At 38.1% G+C, this 24,147-nt stretch overlaps 1 protein-coding gene across 1 annotated transcript in view; it reads right to left on the reverse strand.

The window, feature by feature from the left end:
* The window catches only part of LOC133532932 (organic cation transporter protein-like), a 71,073-nt gene that overhangs the window by 2,353 nt on the left and 44,573 nt on the right, over positions 1 to 24,147 (reverse strand). Inside the window, exons 3-11 of the mRNA XM_061871800.1 lie at positions 8,411 to 8,600; positions 7,628 to 7,757; positions 6,045 to 6,173; positions 4,187 to 4,379; positions 3,099 to 3,204; positions 2,355 to 2,605; positions 1,715 to 1,794; positions 902 to 1,077; positions 165 to 337 (exon numbers count right to left, since the gene is read on the reverse strand). Of these exons, the coding sequence (XP_061727784.1) occupies positions 165 to 337; positions 902 to 1,077; positions 1,715 to 1,794; positions 2,355 to 2,605; positions 3,099 to 3,204; positions 4,187 to 4,379; positions 6,045 to 6,173; positions 7,628 to 7,757; positions 8,411 to 8,600 (1,428 nt within the window). The remainder of the gene's footprint in view (positions 1 to 164; positions 338 to 901; positions 1,078 to 1,714; positions 1,795 to 2,354; positions 2,606 to 3,098; positions 3,205 to 4,186; positions 4,380 to 6,044; positions 6,174 to 7,627; positions 7,758 to 8,410; positions 8,601 to 24,147) is intronic.

Genomic DNA, 24,147 nt, shown 5'->3' on the forward strand with positions numbered 1-24,147 from the left:
CTGATGGACGCTGGGTGTTAGGGTCGAAGGGTGTAGGGTGGAGTTGCAGGCGTCCACGGAGACTGCTTATCATCAGGCGGGACATACGCTTGTTTGCCATCGACGTAGTATAAAACTTTACCATGTGGCTGAATCTTCAACGAGCTTGGTCCCTATAAACCCACCTGTTGAAGCAAGGGTTGTCCCAAAACTTCTGGTCTTTGCCGAAGTCTTCTCCATCTTGGAGCGTCTGCGGCATCTCCGTATCCATGGTCTCTGGCAGAAACAGGCAGAGCAGGCCGCCCACGATGCCTAGGGCTCCGAGGATGAGGAGTGGAAGCTCTTGAGATACGGTGGCCTGGAGAAATATAAGTTTTTGTCAGAAATTGAATTTTTAATAAAAGTTAGCATCCCTGACTATACTTTCCTTTCAACAAGCAATGAATACTCATCTAGACAATTCCAAGAAAACCAAACACTATTATGTTACGTTGTTTTATCACAGTCCGTTCGTCTAGTTGGAGTTCGATGTTGTAAGATATATTCACAACGAAGTTGCTAAAAATGATCAGAGAGTAAATGAATAATAGAGGTTACGGGCTATTACGGGGTCAAAGGAGTTTTGGCCAGGATGGGACACTCCGACAACACCGATTGTCGAATGTGTGGCGAAGAGGAAGAGAACACACCTAATGTGTGAATGTCACGCCCTCGCCAGACAAAGAATGATGGACTTTGGAGCAGGCTATCTATAAGCTCCATCATCCGGCACTTGGAGATGGTCAAAAAAGCTCCTGAGTAGCTGACGGATCTTTCCTTAGGGGGCAAATACACAAAAGATCCCAATAGGTCGAAGTGTACTCACAAGGGCCCCCGATAATTAGAAGATATGATAAGATAAATAATAATGAATGACACTTACCAAATAAACAACGAAGGGAGCCACTATACTAGCGACATATCCCATGATATGGATGAGCGCTACGCCTTGTGCTCTGACTACGGTAGGTAGTAGCTCAGCAGCGTATTGAAGTCCGATGTTGTAAGAAATGTTGACGGCGAAGCGGCCGAGGATGGCAAGGGACGCTGAGGGTCCACCTGTTGAAGAGTTGGATTTTTAGCTGGAAACTTAGAACCAACTATATCACCTGTGGTAGAATGTCTATCCAGTGCTAGAGCTGGACCAAGCGTAGTTGGCAGCGATTTTGATAGCCCAGACGGTGAGAGTGTTATAAATTTAAATGCCATAATCTCATGGAAGTTTGACGTTTGCTTGCGCCGTCTGGACTTAGCTTAGTCTAATTCTATAATGAATGCGATTTTGTGTGAATTTTATGATGAATGCGATTTTGTGTGATTTATATATGCGCAACGATACATGATAAATCCTTAACCATCATAGGTCCACAGGAGGGACTGAAATTGGCTCATGACGGAATTGACGATAAAGAATGAGAAAAGAATTCCTTCTTAATATCCTCATCATCTTAATAAAGTCAGATTGACCTAACTTTGCACATATTTTACAAAGACAGAATGTGAAAGTGCCACCTAAAACGTCAAATTCCTATGAAAATGTGATATTAATAGAGCGACTTCGTAATTCCACATGACATTTGGATTTTTTGGTGTCCTCAAAGTTAACATAATGTACTTATGGCGTTATTCATTTTATGAATAAAATGCTCAGACTTTTCTGACTCGAATCGGAATTAACTTAAACTTTAGAACTTACCAACTGGTACAGCAGTGGCCAGTAAACTGAACACGCCACTGATCACCATGGATCCACAGGCGAGCCATCTTCTGCCCCATCTACAGACAGATAAATGTCTTAAATTATAGCGAATAGGCATTAAAGATTCATGTGTATGGTGGTCAAAAATCATGGGTTCAAACCTCGGTTGTGCTGTGAAGAGTAGAAGTAATCGTTAAAGTTAATAAAGTATTTGTCATCAATGCAGCATTTCGCTGAACTCGTAGAGTACGGAAGAAAGAAAATAAAAATATTTATTTGGCATAAAAACAAACATAAAATCAACAAAGCATATAATTACACGTACACCAACAAGGATGCCGCTCAGCACATGCTGTGTCTTTTAGACGTGGCACTGGTTTTCTGGGCACCCAAAATTCAAAACTAAAACTTAAAACTAAAATAGGACAGAATAGCAACAGAACAGGAACAGAACATGTGTAAGAAAGGAAGAGAGAGAGAGAGAGAGAGAGAGAGAGAGAGAGAGAGAAAGAGAATATTTCTTTATGACTATGTCCGCTTATAGTACTTTTTAAGATTGTACTTAAAAGAGATAACGGATAATTCTAAGTCGGTTCTTTTTTTGATAAAATGTATGAAAAAAGGCTAAATAACTTACCTATCCAAAACAGCCGTGAGGAACGTATCAGCAGGTAACTCAGTGGCGGAGGCCACAGTGAACGTCAAGAAAACATCGAGGCCTAAAGAACCCACGTTCCGAACATGGCCGTCGAAGACTAATGAAATAGCCATCCAGATGATGATGAGTAGAATCGCGTTGCGACGCAGACGGGGGGTACGGAATAGGTCGAGGACGGAGTATGTTCGGTTTTCGGCCTCGTTTTCTTTGATGGTTTTGAGAGATGATTCCTGGAAAAGGTCAAAACATTATGTTGTAAGACTACCTATGGATGCAAAAGTAATACTTGGTTTCGGTTCTTAATGTCCTTTATTCTAGGTTGGAGCGCTAGCGGTAAAACGTAAAGATTCTAAGCCAGGAATCTTGGGTATAATTCACAGAATTTCGATGTATATTTATGTAGGTACGAAATATCAACCTCTTATCATATTGAAAGAAAGCATTGTAAGGAACCCGGACACCGGGTTAATCCTATTCGGCCTAGCTCTCCGTGCTACTGCAATGCTAGCTGGCCTGTCTGCAATTTGCAATTCTTACATGAAACCGGGAAAACGCTAAAATGACTAACATCACACTATCTATGAATTAATAACTTTGGGTACTACTACTAGGTACTTAATTTCGATGGCTACTCTTACACATACCAATTAAATTTCATCGTGTATATTTAAATATTCTGGGGTTAAGATGTCGCAGGGCAATAAAAAAAAAATTGAAACTTACCGTGAAATCACTGAGAACTTTCTCCGGAATCTTCGTTTTGTTGATCCTCTCAAATTTTTTCATGATTGTCAAAGCCTTTTCAATCTTTCCTTGCGACACCAACCATCTGAAATTAGCACTTACATATTAGTTTTGGTCAGTGGCGGGGCAAGACCAAAACTTTATGTGGGTAAGGTACATTAAGTGGGGCTCTTTGGTGGTGCAAGGAAATAACGAATTTTTTTACGTTGTGTCTGAGTTATACTTATTTGCGACGCGAGGCCCCTCGAACTGCGAGGCCGCAGGCGGTGGTCCACGTCGCCGACGCTTAACGCCGCCTTTGGTTTTAGTTATTTAACGACTTTGAATGCTACTTTGTTCGAGTAGAAATTATTATATATGGAGTGAAACCTCATCTAGACGATGCTACTCTCGCTAGCTAACTCTACCTCGCTGGATGCTAACTTGTACCGTCTCTCTGAAGGCCCTACGATAGGCGTAGACGATATAGGCCGCCTACCACGAACAACTAAAATCTAAGTTTCGTCAGTAGATACCGTAGATAACGAAATTTTGATTCTATTGTTCGCGAGAGCCTTTTAATACTTATCTAAAAATATTTATTTATTTAGGAAAGATACCGCACATATTAATAAAATAAGGTAAAACCGAGGTATTGGCTGTTGTATTTATAAATGTTGTTATGTATTTTTCATGTCACTATATGATGATAATATACGAGTAAATGTTGTATTGTTTTGTAAAAGAGCCCAGGCAGAATATACATTTTTGAATTTTGAATTTCAAAAGACAAAGTTTCCACGTATAGCTAATACAAAATTCCTTTGCTCCGAAGAAAAGTACAATTATTGGGTATTTTTACTTTAAAGTTGAATTTACCAGTAACATTCAGTAAATAAGATATTACACGAGCACGATTAATAACAAGCATACTTTCGAATTTTGAAAATAACAAGCACAATTTTGCACAATATTCGGGCTTCATAGGCAGGGTCACTACCCACTAGACCAGATCGGTCGTCAATAAATGTCCTCCTTCTGAGGCTAAAATTCGACACGGAAGACCAATAAAGAATAGCAGAAGGTACCTGGCACTCTCCGGCACCAACCATGGCGTTGCAGCGGCCATGATGAAAGGCGCGCTTGTCGCCAACGCGAATGTCCTCCAGTCATCAGCTAGCAACGCTATCCATGGCAGCAGTGACGCAGCCAATGTGAAGAACAAAGCTATTGACATGTTGGCCACGAATGTCCGCCATTTTGGACCGACGTACTCGAGAACTGGAAAAACAAAAGTTCGGTTATAAACTGAAATTTATGAAATATACGATTTTTTTATACTACGTCGGTGGCAAACAAGCATACGGCCCGCCTGATGGTAAGCAGTCTCCGACCTCCGTAGCCTATGTACGTCTGCAACTCCAGAGTCGTTGAGCTCTGGCAACCTTACTCACCGGCAGGAACAGAACACTATGAGTAGGGTCTAGTGTTATTTGGCTGCGGTTTTCTGTAAATATTTACGTGAGTAAAGTTATGTCATTATATTTATTATTCGTTAGGCCTTCCTTTTAATAACCCTTTTAATGACTTAATTTTACGTGACAGATTATTTCGCCTTGGTAATAAATAACGTTTTATTATACCACATTCTGAAATATACAGCTTTAAAATTAGATACAATATTAAATTAAAAACATTGAAACTAAGCACACCACACAAAAACTAAATTTCTTGACAAATGTGCTCTATATAAGACGTTTAAGGTTCAAAATAAAATAAAATTCAAATCAATTTAGTGCACTTTAAAATTCAAATATGGAACGTAAAGTAGCAGCAAGAAATTTTGCCGCATTATAACAGTTTTTATCATTCTATTTAGAATCTTGCCTAGGTAAAGGTAAAGTCGTTTTTTGCTTGTGTTTATTGTGAGGATTGTAGCTTATAACTTAGCTACCAAGGTTGTTCGTGATTTGGAGTACCGTCGCCTTGCCCGCGATCACGAAGTAGTATTAAAGATCCTTGTCATTACTAAAGGGCTGGTTTCTATAGGAAAATGGTGTCGCTTATGACGTTTTGTAATGAAATATTAGTTAAGTAAGTCAAATACGTGCATGGAAAACGTAGTACTCTAAATACTAATCCTTCTTGTTTAGTCATAAGCGTAACAAATTAAGTTAGATCTTAAATAAGAATTTATCAGGTAGGGTCATTGCGCTAGTTTCCGTCCAGCTCTAGTTTTCGCCCACTTGACGGAGTAGCAACAAATATCCTTTTTTTTTAAAATTCGCTATTAGCTAAACTATTTTTTTTATGTGGATAATTCTATTTTTAGCCATTAAGAATTGCAATAAGTCCAAGGTTTATATTAAAATTTTACGAAGTGAACGAAAACTAGACCTGAGAAACTAGCGCAATGACTATGTACCTAAGTACTTACCATCTAAATAAGTAAAAGGGTCCGGTGTTACTTTTCATAAAGTATGTTATGGTAAGTTCTTTATTTTGGAAGGAAGTTCTTACCCAGGATGTACATCGTCGTGAAGCAGTTGTCGAAAGCGAAGCCAACGAGGAACCGGCAGACGGAGAAGGTCCAGAAGCTGTTCGACGTGTTGCCTCTCTGTCGCACTTCTAAATTCGTACGTAAGTATGACAGAGAGGCAGCACGTCGAACGTGTTTCGCAGTAGGCCCTCTGTGGCTGAACGCTGTCCCGATGTAGTCAGGTCAGAGTTTGCAATGAACATACCAGGGCTACATGAGTTGTCAGGAGTTCTTACCCAGAATGTACATTATGGTGAAACAGTGTTCGAAAGTGAAGTCATCGAGGAACCGGCACACAGATAAGGTCTAGAAGCTGTGGCTGAATTATGTTCCAACGCCTGCTGCGAAGTCGATCGGTGTGCACTGAACATACCAGGGCTACATGAGTTGTCAGAGGAAGTTCTTACCCAGGATGTACATCATAGTGAAGCAGTTGTCGAAAGCAAATCCAACGAGGAACCGGCAGGCAGAGAAGGTCCAAAAGCTGTGGCTGAATGCTGTTCCGACGCCAGCCGCGAAGCCGATCAGATTTGTGCCTGAAAGAAATAGTAAGAATAAAAAAACAGCCTATATACGTCCCACTGCTGGGCACAAGCGCTCCACTCATGCGCTAGAGGGTGTTTTTAGGGGTCTTGGATCCTTAAAAAATTTACACTATTAACTAGAATCTGGCAGCAGTTCATCGGTGGAGATTGGCAGACCAGTAATAAGGTTGTAAAACTAGAGTTGTTTGCCTAATTTTTGTTTATTTATTTGAGTTGTTTGTGATAGTTATGGCTTAATTAAAGCAGTATGTAATTACAATGTAACATTGCCAGACGTATTAATAAAGGAATGTAAAGGGTGCGTCAAATGTATTTACAGCGGACATCACGTCGGCGTCTAAGTATTTAAAATACGAGCCCCGATGCATATTCTCATCTCGGCCCAAATATCTATAAATTTGATTATACTTACTTACCTACTAAAGCCGATATCCTTCCATACTTGCCACATATCCAGGCATCCAACTATGACCCCGCAGAATTATACAGGATCATTCAGGAGACGTGAGCAGGATCAAGTCTGCATATTCGGTAAATTATCAGCAACTGTTTCGTACCAGTATTTGTGAGATTAACGTTAATTTAATTTTTACTGTTAAAAAAAAGAGTTTTATTTTATTTACGATATTTATGCTCACCCTCTTTGTTTTATCCATAATAAGTGACAAATTGAATGTCATCGGAGTCTGGTTACTTTTATAAAATGGTATCACACTCAAGTGTGACATTTTATTTTCTTCATAATCAAAGTGCTGTCATAACGGTTAAAGAGGTTTTATCTTTGTTAATTAAGTTTTGTAGGGTGTCCATGATTGTAGATAATCAAATTTGTCCTTAAGAAAAAGTTAAATAACAGATAAAAAGCGTGATTGTTTTACTTAAATATGATGGTGAACGATTCATTAACATTTACTGATTGTGTAGGCTTAGTCCAGCTCACGTCTCATGAATCACCCTGTATAATCCTTAGACGTTACTTTTGTCAAACTGTTTCAATCATTGACCTAAAACACTAATGACGCTAAGGGAAAATATGGACTTCCATAATACGCCTATTTTTCTTGTAATGACACGTGCACGCACACATTCACAACTCGAGGGCCGAGCGGTGAATGGCTCAAACCTGATGTGTGTGTTACCATGAAGTCAATGCTCCTTCTTAGCGGCGTGGTATCTTTGTATTTTTCGTGGTTAGGGCATTATCTTACCCTGTCCTAGTGAAGAGACCCCTAACATATTCTCTTATGTGCTCTATTGAGAATAAACTTATTTCTATTTCTATAGTGAGACTATTAAAGGGTTATTAACAACAAGACTGATTAACAGTCCGCCGGACGATATCGGTCTGTCAGTTGTTCGGAACTTTTTGTTGTAACTGACAGGCCGATACCTTCCGGCGGACTATTAGTCAGTGGGCCCCTGAAGAAGTTGGAGTTAATACTTACCCACTAAAGCTGGAATCCTCCCATATTTGTCGGCGATCCAGCCAAACAGCAGGCCCCCCACTATGGCCCCGCAGAAGAAGATAGCCTGAGATGTCGCCGCTAGGTTGTCCTTTTCACACACCCAGTCCAGCTGAAACAAACATAAGTTAAGATGTATCATCCATGTTTGCATTTGTCCCTGGCAGGGCTCGGGACCAGTATTGATATATGTAGGTACCTGTTCATACCATTTCAAAACCGTTGTAATATTTTGGTTATTAAAAACTAGTTACTTAATGAAACTCGATTTCAAAAAATCGTTCTCTCTTCTTACTCTCATAAGCACCATCATTCAATCATCATAAAATATAGGTAGTGTGCTTCCAGTTCGTCCAGTTCTCACATAACTAGCAATAGTATCGTACGGCACGTCGCTCGTATACACGGGGCTATAGATCACTCGTCGTCCAGTGTCGTCCAGTTCGTCCAGTACTTACCTGACTAGCAATAGTGTCATACGGCACATCGCTCCTATTGTACTGCCATTTAGTACACGGGACTGTGGGCCACTCGTCATCCAGTCCGTCCAGTACTTACCTGACTAGCAATAGTGTCATACGGCACATCGCTCCTATTGTACGGCCACTTGGTACACGGGACTTTAGGCTCGTCGTCCGGCTGCGTCCAGCTCGTCCAGTACTTACCTGACTAGCAATAGTGTCATACGGCACATGGCTTTTATTGTACTCCCATTTAGTACACGGGACTATGGGCCACTCGTCATCCAGCTGGTCCAGTACTTACCTGACTAGCAATAGTGTCATACGGCACATCGCTTCTATTGTACTCCCATTTAGTACACGGGACTATAGGCCACTCGTCGTCCGGTGTCGTCCGGCCTTCAGCCAGCGCCTGCGTCCAGTTGGTCGAGTACATGCGGCAGCGGTCGTGGGAGAAAGGGCCGTCAGTTTTGGGAGGGATGGCGAGGGCGCGTCTGAAAGACAAAAGAAAAATATATTTTTCACTTGTCGACTTTAATGGTTGAAGACTTCGTATACCAAACTGAAATCGCATACTTTTCACTATAGGCTAACTCAACTATAATAACTTCTTACGAAACGCTTTAGTCAATTGTAATGAATTCGACCAATCACGTGTTGCCACAGTCAGGAGGAAAATACACCAACGAGCTATTTAATGAATAAGCAGTTGCGTTGATGTCTTTTGTACTATTTTTTTATCTAGTGAGATACTTACCTAATTATGTTTTTAGCTAGCTTCTTGGCTTAAACTCGGTACTCGAATAAAAACCTCTCTATCGTATCACGACTGTATAAAATACTGTAAATGTTACGGTTTTGATATGTGTATGATATGAATGTGATTATTAGAATAGAAATAGAAATAGAAATAGAATTTGTTTTATTCATAAACACACAAACAGTAATAGACAGACATAAAAGAGAACATAGTGAGAGTAAAGTGTCACGAAATGGCCTCATCTCAGCATGTTGCTGGCGACTTCCAGCGCTGATCTTCCGATGAGACCATCGAGTGCGAAATAGTCACGGAAGGTAACAGAGGATTAGTGTGCGCGTAATTATCTCAGAGTCGTGTCGCAAAGTATTTCGCTCGCACATATTGATGCGCGCAAAACACACTGCGAGTCGTAAGAAGTACGTATCATAACAATAAAAAAATGATTCAAGATTAATATCAGAGAAATGGGGTCCAAAACTGGGTTCTTAATTCTAACGAACACAATAAATCCTGTTATTATATTTGTCATCGTAGGTTAAGAGTGTAAACCTGAAATGTATTTTTTTTTTCTTTGCCGCCGCTGCCGCCCCATGTCCAAGCTGATCAGTAGACCAACCAAGATTCGTGTCTACAAGACTGTAACTAGGCCAATTTTGATGTATGGGTGTGAAGCTTGGACTCTGAAAGAAGAGAGCAAGCTCTTAGTTGCGGAGAGGAAAATCAGGCGGAAGATTCTGGGACCTATCAGAGATGAAGATGGAACTTGAAGGCGTAGGAAGAATAGGGAGCTAGAGGAGCTGGTTGCAATGCCCAATATATTTGGCGAGATCAAAGCCACACGACTCCGCTGGCTCGGTCACCTGGAGAGGATGGGAGAGGATAGTGCTGTGAGAAGAGCGTATGTGGGGCACCCGGGTGGAAAACGTCCGTCTGGGCGTCCCAGATTCCGCTGGAGTGATGAAGTCCCAAAAGACCTGTTTGCCTTCGGAATACCCAACAGGCACGAAGTGGCGCAGGATAGGGCAGAGTGGTGCTCTCTTGTGTCAGAGGCCGAGATCCTATTTGGGTCACTGAGCCAGTGAAATGTATTTTTTTGCTTTAATGTACAAATAGGTAAATTTTTCTGTTTTCAAAAATGTATTTGGTAAGCTTACACTCTTAGCCCACGTCATGATTTTTGGTTGTTCGTCCGTAAGTCTATTAAAAAATAAGTGTCTATATAAAAATTATATTATTTACTCTAAAAAAAGTACAATTAACAAATTATTAGCGTAATATATAAACATAGGTAAAATACAAACTTAAACTAATTAAAAACTAAAAATCTTCTATCTAAACAGCCCCCTGGAGCCCTGGGCCCCTGGAGCATAGTGCCGAAGATATTAGCAGCATGTCCTCACTGAATCGCAACGCTTATTCGTTGAGCGAGGAAGCTGCCAGCTCTTTTATCCCCAACATCAACCAGCCGTTTGAAATAAAAGTAACATCTTACGCCACCAGTTTAGGGAGATGGAATAGGAAAAACGTCTTTCCAAGGCATGAAACTATCTGTCATCCTTGCCATATTATTCTTATTTTAGATAATGCGAAAACGTGTCGCGTCGCTGCTGAGACGTATCGCCGCCAGCCCCAACAGTCTTCTGGAAACAGTGGCAGGCGGGAAGATAATCGCTTCCATTACTATTGGAACCAGATACACATGCTGTCCACCTAGTTTTAAGTGTAAAACGTGTATAGATTTTAAGTGTATATGGAATAATGGAATTCTGATATAAAATAAATAATAGTAATTTTTTTTCTTTAAATACGCTGAGATATCTTCAGTAGATTTGCTCGTCTATTTTCAAACTTGAATGTCAAATTTCTCGATTTTTGTTTGAATTTTATACAAAACTGTTAATACTAGTGACTCTTTTAGCTGTAGATCTCACTAGCATAACTGAATAAATAGCTCCGCCATTTTGAAACATTTCCAAAAATTAAATCGATGAAAATATTCTATTTAATCAACGAACCTCATCATAGTTTTGTAGGTTTATTTTTATTATGTTTTAAATGTATGTATAATATTTTGTTTTTCGGTTAAATAATTTATGAATATCTTCTGCACCAACATATATGTCTCGGTTTGACCCAATGGTTGACTGGTAGAGAATGCCTTTTGGCATTAAGTCCGCCATTTGTACATTTTTCTTTGTTTGTGCAATAAAGTTTAAATAAATAAATAAATAAACCTGCTCAGAAAATTTCACGAGAATCGGTTGGGAATTGCGGTAGAGGATACACGAAAGCATTTTTGTCCTAGCTGAACAGGGGACCTTCGCTAACACTTGATCGATAAATTAAGGGAATATATATATATTTTTATAAACTTTATTCATATCACTATATCACCCAAACAGGAGGTAAAAAATGGATGGATGTTGCCAAAGACAGAGATCACTGGTCATCACTGGAGGAGGCCTTCACCTTCACAGGAGGGGTTCTTGCAGAATAAAAATAATTAAATAGAAAAAAGAAAAAAAAAGCAAATTTAAACGAAATTTTAATTGCTTGATATTATAACATTGTAACTAAATACTAAACCTAGCGTTAATTCAAGTGTATTGCTTTCGCTAATTATGTTTGTTAATTAAGTACCTGCGAGAAATAAAAGGCTTTTTTATTTTTATTTTTATTTATTTTATTTATAAACTTTATTGCACAAAGGCATGTCATAAGTTATTTATTTGCGAAAGATGGGTATACATAGGATGTTGCAGTTTATAGTTAACTGAGCCAAGCTACCTTGTCACACAGAGACATGCAAATTTTAAAGTTTTTACCTAATACTAAACATGCACTTAAATAATGTCTAAAATTAATTCATGTGTATTTAATACAATTATGTACAAATTACTCAATGCCAACAGGCGTTCTCTACTAGTCAACCATAGGGCCAAACAGAAACACTAAAAGATGGTGCAACGGGAAACAATCCAGTAAAGACAATTGACAAATAAATACATTATTGTTATATATGAGTATGACAATTCCATAATATGGCCACCCGTCGTATTTCTGTTTTAGTATTAATAATAACGCATTTATTTATTGGCTTTGTTCACTTGCGTGCATTAAGATTGCACAGATAATAATTATAATTGCTTTATACCCAAAACAGCTTAATTCCTTTCACGGCTGAGAGTTAAAAGTAAAACAATTGACGCAAGTGATGTTATTGACAATTTAAGTACGAAATTAAAGTTTTAATATTCGAAGGTAAAATAACAATACCGGTACGTCATTAAAAACGTTCGTAGACTTATCACTTTAGACTGTGAAATAATATGAGGAATCTTCACGTTACTTTTTTATCTTTAATTAAGAAATACCGTTAAAGTGTAAAGTCACATCGGCAAAAAAATACAACTCTAATTATGTGGCATTTAAACGCATAATTGTACTATTATATTAAGTTTGTGTCCTTCTGTCCCTAAGCCTTAGATAAGATTCGAGACAATTAGAAACCAATGGAGGTAGCCTTCAACTAAGGGGTCTAATGCACAAAATAATATTAATTCTAAAATACTCATAAACAATACTATTTTTCAACAAATGATTAAAACTATAATATAAAACTGTATGTAAAATAACTGCACTTCATGCTTAGAATAAAAGCCTTATTTTTTAATAAATTAGTGTAGCCACTTTAGGAGTTCCAATGTACAATCAGCTGCAGAGATAGTTGACCCCCCTGGGTATTAAAATAGTTTACGTAATTGTCAACATCAGTGTTCTCAAAAATGGAGGACATCGGTAACTATGCGCCAGAGTGAGAATTTTTTTTTTGATGTTTGCAACGATGATGACAGTGCGGAATATATAATTCGTAATATTGCACGCTTATGCTCAGCTGGTAATAAATTTCTACTCTTTCGTATCGCGAACGCTAGCTAAAGTCACAAACCTCTGACCTCCATCAGAAACAGATAGACCCTTTACCGCATGTTATTCTATATATGGCCGTTATAAATTCTACTCTATTGACAGCTATTCAAGTTCAAATTTAAACAAATAATTATATGCATGCAGTAAAAGGATAAGGAATTTCTACTTAAGAACACAAGATCAAAAAATGCCAACCTATTACGTTCGAAAGAGAAGGGAGACATATTCAATTATACTCGAGTTAAATTTAAGCGCAAAGTCAACTTATTACTATAACTTTAATTTTAAGCTTTGACAAGTATGTGTAGCTTCGTTTCTTTTGTTCCTTTTATAGTGTTTACCAGCTGTAATTTATATTTATGACAAACCTATGTATGTGTTCATATATTATTATTAAGTATTAGTGTAAGTATAGTATATAAGTGTGTTTATTTCGTTCCGATCACAATGCTGTCCTAAAACTACTGTCAGACTTAGTGGGAATTATCTTAGGATATAGGCTATATGTACCATTTTGTTACCATGCCTGTAAATGTTATTGGCCTGTATTTGTTTTATTCCGCATTAAAGAAAGTAAAAATAAAAGAGGTTTGCAACTTTATTCGATATGCGGCGTCTTTTATACGAATGATCTGTGGTAATTGGTGCAAAACTTGTTGAAAACGCTTTGAGAGTGCCGAAGGCCGACTAGCTCCAAGGCTTGTCCGGGAACGTCTACGCCGATCAACTTTCCCATGGCAATGGAAATATGACAGGACGAAATTATTTTAAAATTGAAGTGTTATTGACCAAGTACATCACCTCGGGCGATTTCGTTTTGCCGACATGTCAATTTCTATAGTTATTTTTTGGAATTAATTTATTTTTTATTTTATTATTTAAAGATTTGTTCTAGATCAAAAGTCATCTCGATTGGTGAACGTAGTCAAGTTAATTTCCATGATTAGGTAATTTGTAATTTTTCAGAGTATTTTTCAAGCTAATTTTGTATATGGTCCTAAAACAAATAAATTAACAATTAAATACTAATATAACCGAACACCAAATGGTGTAATAAAAACTATATAAGTGCAATTTAAACTAAAATTTAAATAAGAATAAATAGCTCTAAAATAAAACTATAATAAATCTAAAAAAACCGGCCAATTGCGATTCTACTCGCGCATGAAGAGTTCCGTACCATTATCCATAAAAACGGCAAAAATCACATTTGTTGTATGGGAGCCCCCTTAAATATTTAATTTATTATATTTTTTAGTATTCGTTGTTATAGCGGCAATAGAATTACACCATCTGTGAAAATGTCAGCCTGGTAACAAGACGGACAGACGGACGGGCAGCTGAGTCATAGTAATAGGGTCCCGTTTTACCCCTGCGGCATAGTACCGAAAATGCTGGCAGCATTTCCTTGCTGGATTGTTAAACTAATACGCTGAGCGAAGGAGCTGCCAGCTCTTCGGTCTCCTGTGGCATCTCCTGTGGTTTTTTATATTATAATTAAATTAAATAAAGTCTATGTCAGCCCTAAAACGTCGAAGCCTAAAAATATCTAAGCAAAAATATTCAAGCTAAAGAAATAGACACACCTACAAATAAACATGTAAAATGCATTTTGCCCAATCAATTAAAATATCATATGAAAGTATATCCTATAAAAATTAAGTTAAAATCATATGTCAAATGGAAGGTCAGGTGTCATTTGACAAGATAATTATCCAAATCACCTGCCATGAGAGTGACAAGGTTCCATCGCGGCCTAAATATTAAATTGACTGTGAAGTGTGAATGTATCATGATTAATAAATGAAAAATATCCTACTATGCCAATTTCAGACTTAAACATTAAAAAATATCGTAAATGTAATAAGATTTAGCTAAGCTGAAAAGAAATTGTAAACGGACTTTACAAAAAAAAGCTTCAATATATAAGGTAGAAGTACAAGTGCTCGACGCTGCACTAGTCGCCGACATGGGCACTTTATGTCAAGTGCGAGTCGGACTTACTTCCATACTTTTTTGTATTTGCTGTCATAGCGGCAACAACAATAAATCATCTGTGAAAATTTCAACAGACTGGTGACACACGGACAGACAGACGGACGGACAGCGGAGTCATAGTAATAAATAGGGTCCCATTTTACTCGCTTTTCTTTTTTAAAAGCAACACGAACGAAAAAGACGTCAACACGGAGACCCTAAGGTCGTATCAAGAAAAGAAAAATGTCTAATTCCGTAACTAAGTACCTACACTTCACTCGCAAAAAATAACACAAATGAATACCCTAAACCGACCACCTGCAGTGCAAATCGCTTCCTTCCGTACAAATTAGCCGGTCTATTAGATTCGGCCTCGAATCATTGACCTTTGATTAGAACTGAGAAATGTTTCAATTTGCCGATTGAACAAGAACATGTGTTACATTCGTGTTACTGGAAAAATGGCTAAGGGGGCGTCCACAAATTACGTAACGCAAATTGGAGGGGGGGGTGTCAGGCCAAGCGTTACGGTCCTGTTACGTTGGGGAGGGGGGGGGGGGGTCAAGGTTTGCGTTACGTCACGCACGATTTTATAATAATACATAAAAAAAATTTTTTTTTAGTTTTTCGCATCCCTTATTTGCGGTATTTCTCTGAGAAAATATTGGCAGCACCGAGCGCGCGACGACGCGACAATGACAGACAGACACAGATACTATTAAACAGTCAGCGCCTTGCTGCAAGTGCCGCAGTTGTTTCTGATTTGTCTTTCTTTTCTGAATATTAACCTAAAGATTAGGAATTTTGCGTTACGTAATTTGTGGACGCCCGTATAACCTGTACACTGGTATTAATATTTACTAAAGACGAAAGTGGAGGTACCGCGAGCAATCTTTTCTTTTTTCATACAAACGTAATCCTCATTTTCGTCTCTGGATATTTTTGACTTTTTGTGATGGGGAAAAAATGTTAAACTCGCGACAGGCCACGTGACCGACAGATTCGACAGATTGGATTGGATCACGTGACGTAGTCGTTGAAATTATGGATGGAAGTTGATTTTTCTGAGAGATAAACTTTTTAATGTTAAATAATTGTAAGAGTTCAAAAGTGCAGCTTTGATTTTTTTTGAATTTTTAATGATTTATTTATTTAATTTAATTTTATTTTATGATGATAATAACAGTTGTCACGACCAGCCGCGGTATCATGGTCGCATTTTTATCACCTGTCACGTCATGCGTCACTTTCGCACATACATACTTGTTACAATGTGACAGGCATGGTGACAAATGATAAAGAGCCGACCATATTAGCCCTACAGCGGTGGCAGCATGGTTCCATTTTTATCACTTGTCACTATGCCTGTCACTGGCGTACATACTTGTTAGAACGTGACAGGCATGGTGACAAATGATAAAGAGACGACCTACAGGTTACTTAATAAATACATTGGTGATTGAACAAACGATGGAAAATTATGTAATTGGCCGATTATCCACGGTCTTAAGGTCAGACACGGTTTTGTCTGTTATTTATTTTATTTTTATTTCAAACATAATAATACTTATACAGCATTACAGTCGAGACTAAAGCACTGTACAATTCAGATTATAAAATAGGATTACACACTAGAAAAAACAGATCACAATCAACTTTCGTCCATCAGTTCGCAATACCGCAGACACATCTGAGGGCCTACCGCGAACCACGTTCGACGTGTTGCCTCCCTGTCACACTTACGTACGAATATACAAGTGCGACAGAGAGGCAAGACGTCGAACGTGATTCAGAGGGCCTACTCTGATACACAGCCGTCCATCGTTACAGCGGCGTAGCGTATGTGTTTGCCGCCCGGGGCCAATCAAAAATTTGCCGCCCCAATTTATGATCAGCATCACTTAGTCAGGTCATAAGTTCTGTCACAAAGATTTTTACTGATAAAAAGTAATAGATACAGTTTTGCATTAAGTATTCAAATTTTTTTTTATATTACGTCGGTGACAAACAGGCACACCGCCCACCTGATGGTAAGCAATCTCCGTAGCCTATGTACGCCTGCAACTCTAAAGGAGTTACATGTGCTTTGGCGACCCTGACACTCCGCACCCTGAGTAGGGTCTAGAGTTATTTAATTGCGGTTTTCTGTAAGGTGGAGGTACTTCCCCAGTTGGACCCTGCTTCAGATCTGGATTGACATCCGCTGTTCTGTGCCCTACCACACAGAGCGAGATGACTTTCACAATGCCCATACCTCTCTTTTGGACGTAGTTTAAAGACGGATCCGGGTTCAAACATATGTAATATTCGAAAAAAAGTTATATTTCATTTTATTTTTTATTTCGCGTGTATTCGCGTCTAACGACAATTCCAAAATAAATAAGTAGTAAATAAAGACGAGCTTTACATTTTAAAATAATTATATTACATTTATATCAGTATAAAACAAGCTTTCAAATCATGGCAAACTTTATTTATTAAAAGCTTTGTATAACATTTTATGTGTAAAACTTGTGACCTGACTAAGTAGTTAATAGACAAGACAAAGTTAGTTAGAAAAGATAAAAATCAAAAAATATCTTCAAAAACTAAAACTCAACTACTGAAAATTTGGCTCTTAAAATTATGCAAAAAGAAAAAAAAAACATCTGAAATAATCACACAGAAAATATTGTACATTTACTTCTTTTAAATAAAGAAATACGATGTAACATAAATTACTTAATTATGTACGTTTATACAGTGTATACAATTACACGGTATGAACGAGAAACCCGTCAGATTTTAACCACGTATTCCTGTCTTAAGGAGCAAAAAAAATTATTTGTATTTTGATCAAATTCGGCAAAACAAGTGTGTGTGTGTATGTGTTTTCTGCACACGACACGTTATTTATTTTTACATGTTTGCAAAAAAATACTTTACAACGAATAAATAGTTATTTATTTGCCGATAAATTTTGCGAGTTTCCTTTATAACTTTAATGTCTCTTAGTAAGGCCACTTAGTGCTTGCGTCGTCGCTGCCATAAAGGCGTTTTTCAGGCAATTTTCACAACAATTGTCATTATCTTTATAACAAGACCGATTTAAAAAAAACTTGATATGACATTTTAGTTTCTAAACTTGCGGTCACGAATTCACTTTTAACATCTGTCGGATTCTCATTGTGTATATTCAATATTCACAAAAATATGCAAAGGATAGCCGTGGTCGTATGCTCCGGTCATCATAAGCTTTAAGAGGGGAGTATATAGCACGTGATCGTCCATACAAAAAGATAAAACGTTTTGCCACTTCTCAAATATTTTCCATTCTCCATGATTTTTTAGTATATTATTGACACAATGAAAAAACTAAGTTTATAGGTTTTCCTTTTTTTCAAAATTTGAAAACAATAAATACATAAATAATTCTTAAAAAAAGCGTAACCTATAATAAACTATGCTGAAGCGATGGACATCGAAATCAAAGTGATTTGTTAAGATTTTAGTTTGGAAAACGTTTTCTCCCGAAATGTAATTTAATAGAAAAAATACTATTATTTCGCAAGGATAGCAAAGCTATTCTTCCCTCTTCAGGTAAAGGTAAATCAGGTAAATGATTATTTCAGGTGAGAATGTTTACTTATTTCATACTTTTTAGAGCGCGATTTTCAGTAGTCTGCCTTACATTTAATTAATTATGGGGTTATAATTTCGTATTTAATTATTTTCTGCCTTCCGGGCGGAAAGCGTCAACTTTTCTCTCGCTGCGCTAAACGAAGTTGCCGCTTTCCGCCTCCAGCAAAAAATAGACAAATGTATTTGTGTTCCAAGGGAGCATCCTCCCGTGGTGCGCATACTATTTTTCTGCTCTAATAACTATTAAAGTCATTTTACATTATTTTTTTAGCAGGGCGCCTTCTGTACAGCAGCAAAGCGCCCAATGCATTTGGTTACGCCTGATGCTTTTACATGAAGGCGCCGAAAGCGCCCGTTATTCGATTGCCCGCAGAGCGACAGGTACGTCGAGCTACGCCCGACTTTTTCAATATGAGGGCACCGAAGGAGCCCGGCATTGAACCGCGCGTATCGCGCCACGTTTATATGGCTGCGCCCAACTATTTTTGAACGAATGTTGGCGCCGAGGGCGCCCGGCTGTAGATCGCACGCAGAAGGTGCCGTGTTAAATTTGATGTGACGTCATATAGGGTTATAGGCATGTTAAAGGTTATACCTATAACCAGCGGACAAGCGTGTAAGCTCGTCGGTGGTTTGGAACGCCGCACTCCGGTAGCGATGGACCGCCCCCGCACACCCGCCCCACGCCGTTCGCTCCCGCGGTGCGTTAGTTCGTTTCGTGGCTTGATTTGAAAATATTGATTTCTTAATTTTATATTTTTTTAAATACCGTTTTTGCCGCCCCCTCTCATGTGCCGCCCGGGGCCATGGCCCCCCTAGCCCCCCCCTCGCTACGCCTCTGCATCGTTATCTCAAAGGGTTACATTTTTATACTAAGAGCATTTTTAAACTATTAGTAATCCGTTTCTTCATTCGTACAAAAGACCTAACAACCGGCTACATAACAAATATTTTGTAAAACAACAGTTTATATGCGCCACTCTTTTTAGGGTTCCGTAGCCAAATGGCAAAAAACGGAACCCTTATGGATTCGTCACGTCTGTCTGTCTGTCCGTCCGTATGTCACAGACACTTTTTTTCCGAAACTATAAGAACTATACTGTTGAAACTTGGTAAGTAGATGTATTCTATGAACCGTATTAAGATTTTCACACAAAAATAGAAATAAACAATAAATTTTGGGGGTTCCCCATACTTAGAACTGAAACCCAAAAATTTTTTTTCATCAAACTTATACGTGTGGGGCCTCTATGGATAGGTCCTCAAAAATGATATTGAGGTTTCTAATGTCATTTTTTTCTAAACTGAATAGTTTGCGCGAGAGACATTGCCAAAGTGGTAAAATGTGTGTACCTCCCCCCTGTAACTTCTAAAATACGAGAATGATGAAACTAAAAAAAATATATGATATACATTACCATGCAAACTTCCACCGAAAATTGGTTTGAACCAGATCTAGTAAGTAGTTTTTTTAATACGTCATAAATGGTACGGAACCCTTCATGGGCGAGTCCGACTCGCACTTGGCCGCTTTTTTTCTAAACTGAATAGTTTGCGCGAGAATCACTTCCAAAGTGAAAAAATGTGTGTCCCCCCCCTGTAACTTCTAAAATAACAGAATGAAAAATCTAAAAAAAAATATATGATATACATTACCATGCAAACTTCCACCGAAAATTGGTTTGAACCAGATCTAGTAAGTAGTTTTTTTAATACGTCATAAATGGTACGGAACCCTTCATGGGCGAGTCCGACTCGCACTTGGCCGTTTTTTTTAATTGCTCAGTCCCTGCACGTTATCCAAAGTTGGTGTCATACAATAAAATAATGCTAAGAGTAAACCCTTTCAAACGAGATATGTCTCATCAATATACATCCATGCGACAAATAGGGTTGTTTCCATCTACAAATCTTAGGGCAGAATTGTATCCCAATAACTTTTGGATTATAAGAACATGTTAAACTACTTTTAGGGGACCTGTAATGACCATATTTTTGTAAATATTCAATTTAAAATATCTTTTGGCACACGTCACGTGACCAAATTCGAAACGTCATTGAAGATTCTGATGACGTCACAACTCTCGGATTGACACTGTTGACAGTTAGGCGATAAACAACAAATGACAAATGTCAGTTGACAGTTCGTATCTTCTACGAGTGTATGTAGTTATGTGTCAAACCGTAAACTGTGACGTCACACAATTTTCAAAGAGCGTTTTGGGCGCGAAAGCGTCTGTCAAAATATATTTTGTTAATTTAACATATTTAAAGCCGTTTTTAGTATAAAAGTTAAATTCTAGGGCAACTTTTAGTTAATATAGAACGTAATACAAGCGTTTCAAAAAATTGGAAACAACCCTATTGCCCATTCTCCTTTGAATTCATTACCACTGCGAAACAGGCGTATATAACACGTATATACCTATTGTCTTAGTTGTGAAATTTCATGTTATTTTTACTCAGAATCACGAGCCCTTTGCGTCCCAGGGAAAAAAAATATGAAGAATACCGTAGGTACATTTTTCGAAATTTATTTTATATTACCGCCAAAGCATATCGAGTTATGGGGTTGGGGTTTAGGAAAGAGGGTTCTTGAGACTTTTGGGTAACAGTCAACAGTCTCTTAAGGCATTTTTACTACGTAAAATGCACGGGGCATACGGAATTTAAACCTTAAACTAACTTTTTCGGATTAGTTGATATGATTATGAATGAATGAACATTAGAAAAGTTCCCAACAATTTTGCTTTCAAAAAATCTGTGCGTGATTTATTTGCCGGCAGTTCAAAAATCAATTAAGTATCAGTCTCACGAATCGGTTATGTATATTAGGTATATATATTTATTTATTTATGTAATGTATGTATGTGTCTTTATGTATTTAAGTAGTTTATAATTAATTTATGTGTATTAGGACTCTAATTATTCCAATAACAATTTCTTTTAGTTTTAAACGCACCGCCTAAAATCTTTTCTGCTTTGCCCTAAGGTTGACTGGTAGAGAATTCCTCATGGCATTAAGTTCGCCTTTTGTACATTAAGTTTTTTCTTTTGTGCAATAAAGTTTTAAATAAATAAAATAAATAAATGAATGAAAAGTCTTTATTTCAGGCAACTATTGGCCCATAGATAAATACCTTAAAAACAGCCTATAAAAATATATTTAAAAAAAAACACTACAAATAACATTATGGTTGCGATGTATTACGCAACCCCGCTGTGTCAGGGAGGCGGCCGCGGAACAGCCGAAACTTGACACCCTTCAGCCAAAATTCCTCCTTGTTGAATTGAAGTCGGAGCGCTCACCACAAATGAATTAAAATTCGCATTGTGTCGAGATCCCAACTTCGCGACCCTCGACACATACTAGTTATAGGCACAGTGTTATGAGTGGGCCTTATTTTATTGTATTAGGAGTTGAATTGTATTGGCAACGTACCGAACCCTGTTGTCAATAAAGCTAAAATTGACCTAAGTCCGGAAGCTTAATAATTAGCTGCACGATTAGCTACGTCCTCGCTGTGAACCTTTGCGGCGACCTCTGTCTAATATTATTCTTACATTTAAAGAAACTTATTATTAAACATAATTATCATATTGTTAAAATAAACTGATGAAGAAATCGCTAGATTCAGACCACAATAAATATGCTTTGGTTGGCGTAACTGGTGACCGAAGAGCTGGCGATTTCCTCGCACAACGTATCAGCATTGCGATACAACAAGGAAATGCCGCCAGCATCCTTGGTACAATGCCTCAAGGGCCTATTTTATAGTTAAACTAGTTACAGTAATCCTCTGTATATATCCTTTATGTATATTGTTATTTTAAATAAAATGTAGATTTCCATGCGAATTTAGATTCGATATAAAATATAAAATATGTAGTATACCGGTCACGATACGGAATCGCAGTGACGCGTCGTATGCGTACCGTTTTTGACGCATGCTCCCCGCACCGCTGCTTAAAAAACGGTGACGGTACGGAATCGCAGTGACGTGCTTTACGCGAATCTTTTTTGTTTACAAAACAGTTGCGTCTTTTACGTCACGGTGTCTGCCATAAGATCGCCGTGTAATATTTTTTGCGATTTTTACGCAGATCAATTTACGGTGCGTCAGCGTATTTTAAGCAGCGGTGTGGGGAGCATGCGTCAAAAACGGTACGCATACGACGCGTCACTGCGATTCCGTATCGTGACCGTTTTTTAAGCTGCGGTCTGGTCGCACCTTAACTGATACCTACCAGTTCCATCATAGGAGTGTTTACATAAATTTCTCAATTTCTAAAAAAACTGTGATTGTTTGGCTTGCTGTGTTACTTGGGTTTGACTCTAAGAAAAAGAAGAACAAGGCAATTCTTCAGAATCTATTGTAATCAAAGATAAACATACATACATACATATAATCACGCCTATTTCCCGAAGGGGTAGGCAGAGACCACGGATTTCCACTTGCTACGATCCTGACATACCTCTTTCGCTTCCTTTACTTTCATGACATTCCTCATACACGCTCGTCGGTTTAGGGTGCTCTTGACCTGGCCTTTCTTCAGGATTTCCCCGATTTGATCAGAGAAAGTCCGCCGAGGTCTACCCCTTCCAGCTCCCTCTTCTACTTCTCCCTTATACACTCTCTTTGTTAACCTTCTTTCACTCATCAAAGATGAAATTGGCGAATAGTCAATATACTTATAGGTCCGGAAGCCTAAGAATTAGCTGCCCAATTAGCTACGCCCTTGCTCCTTTAGCATTGACCTCTGTCTGAGGCCGTGTCTGCTAAACTTAGCGATTCTCAGGTCAGACACATTTTTTACAGTACGTATGCTCGTTGCATCAGCATTTCTCTTAAGGAATGCCACTGCTTCACAATACAATACAATGCAAATATTTTTTCACCACACCAACTGGTAAAGGCCCTCTTGATTGTTCAATAACTAATGAGAAAGTTGCATTTTATCCACATGTGGGCAAAGTAATCAGATACAAATTTTGAGTTGTTTCCTTATGTTAGGTAGTAGAATTGACTTTTAAATGATGATTTTGAATGATAATTTTATTATAACATTCATTTGGATTTGATTTAATTTGAATATTTTGGTATTTTATAGTTAATAGTTTCTTCGCGTTGGTGTGGTGAAAAATGTTGTTTCACTCGGAGGCAAAGTTTGTTTAACCCTCGTGCCTTGAAACCCTCGCAACGCTCAAGATTCCATTTCTCGAACTACTAGCTATGCTCGTGGTTCAAATTTGGAATCTTTCGCTTGCTCGGGTATCAATATTAGCACGAGCTGTTAAACAACAACTTTGCCCTCTTGTAAAACAAATAACTTTTTACTGCTCACCAATATGAAAAGAACATAATGACATACAAATTAAACACACAACTTAGACTATGGTAGACAACGGGCGGTCTTATCGCTAAAGAGCGATCTCTTCCAGACAACCTTATGGGTTAGGGGCTTTAATGATAGATAAAGATAACGATCTTTATCTATTATTATTCAAGTAGGCATATTACAATGCGCTTATGAACGTCAAATAAAGCTACACCGGCTCTAACCCTACACCTCTGACCCGAGAAGATTTAAATTCCTCCTAAATTGTAGGAGGGTATCCCAATATGGGACCGCAAGAAAGTCGGCGGGACACAACTTTTCAAAACTAATTACATTTTATAACTCATTCATCATTCGCTTGCCCTTATCCCATTCATTTGGTGTCGGCGCAGCATGTCTTTTTCTTCCATATC

This window comes from Cydia pomonella, chromosome 28, assembly GCF_033807575.1.
Source record: "Cydia pomonella isolate Wapato2018A chromosome 28, ilCydPomo1, whole genome shotgun sequence".
Classification (NCBI taxonomy): Eukaryota; Metazoa; Arthropoda; class Insecta; order Lepidoptera; family Tortricidae; genus Cydia; species Cydia pomonella.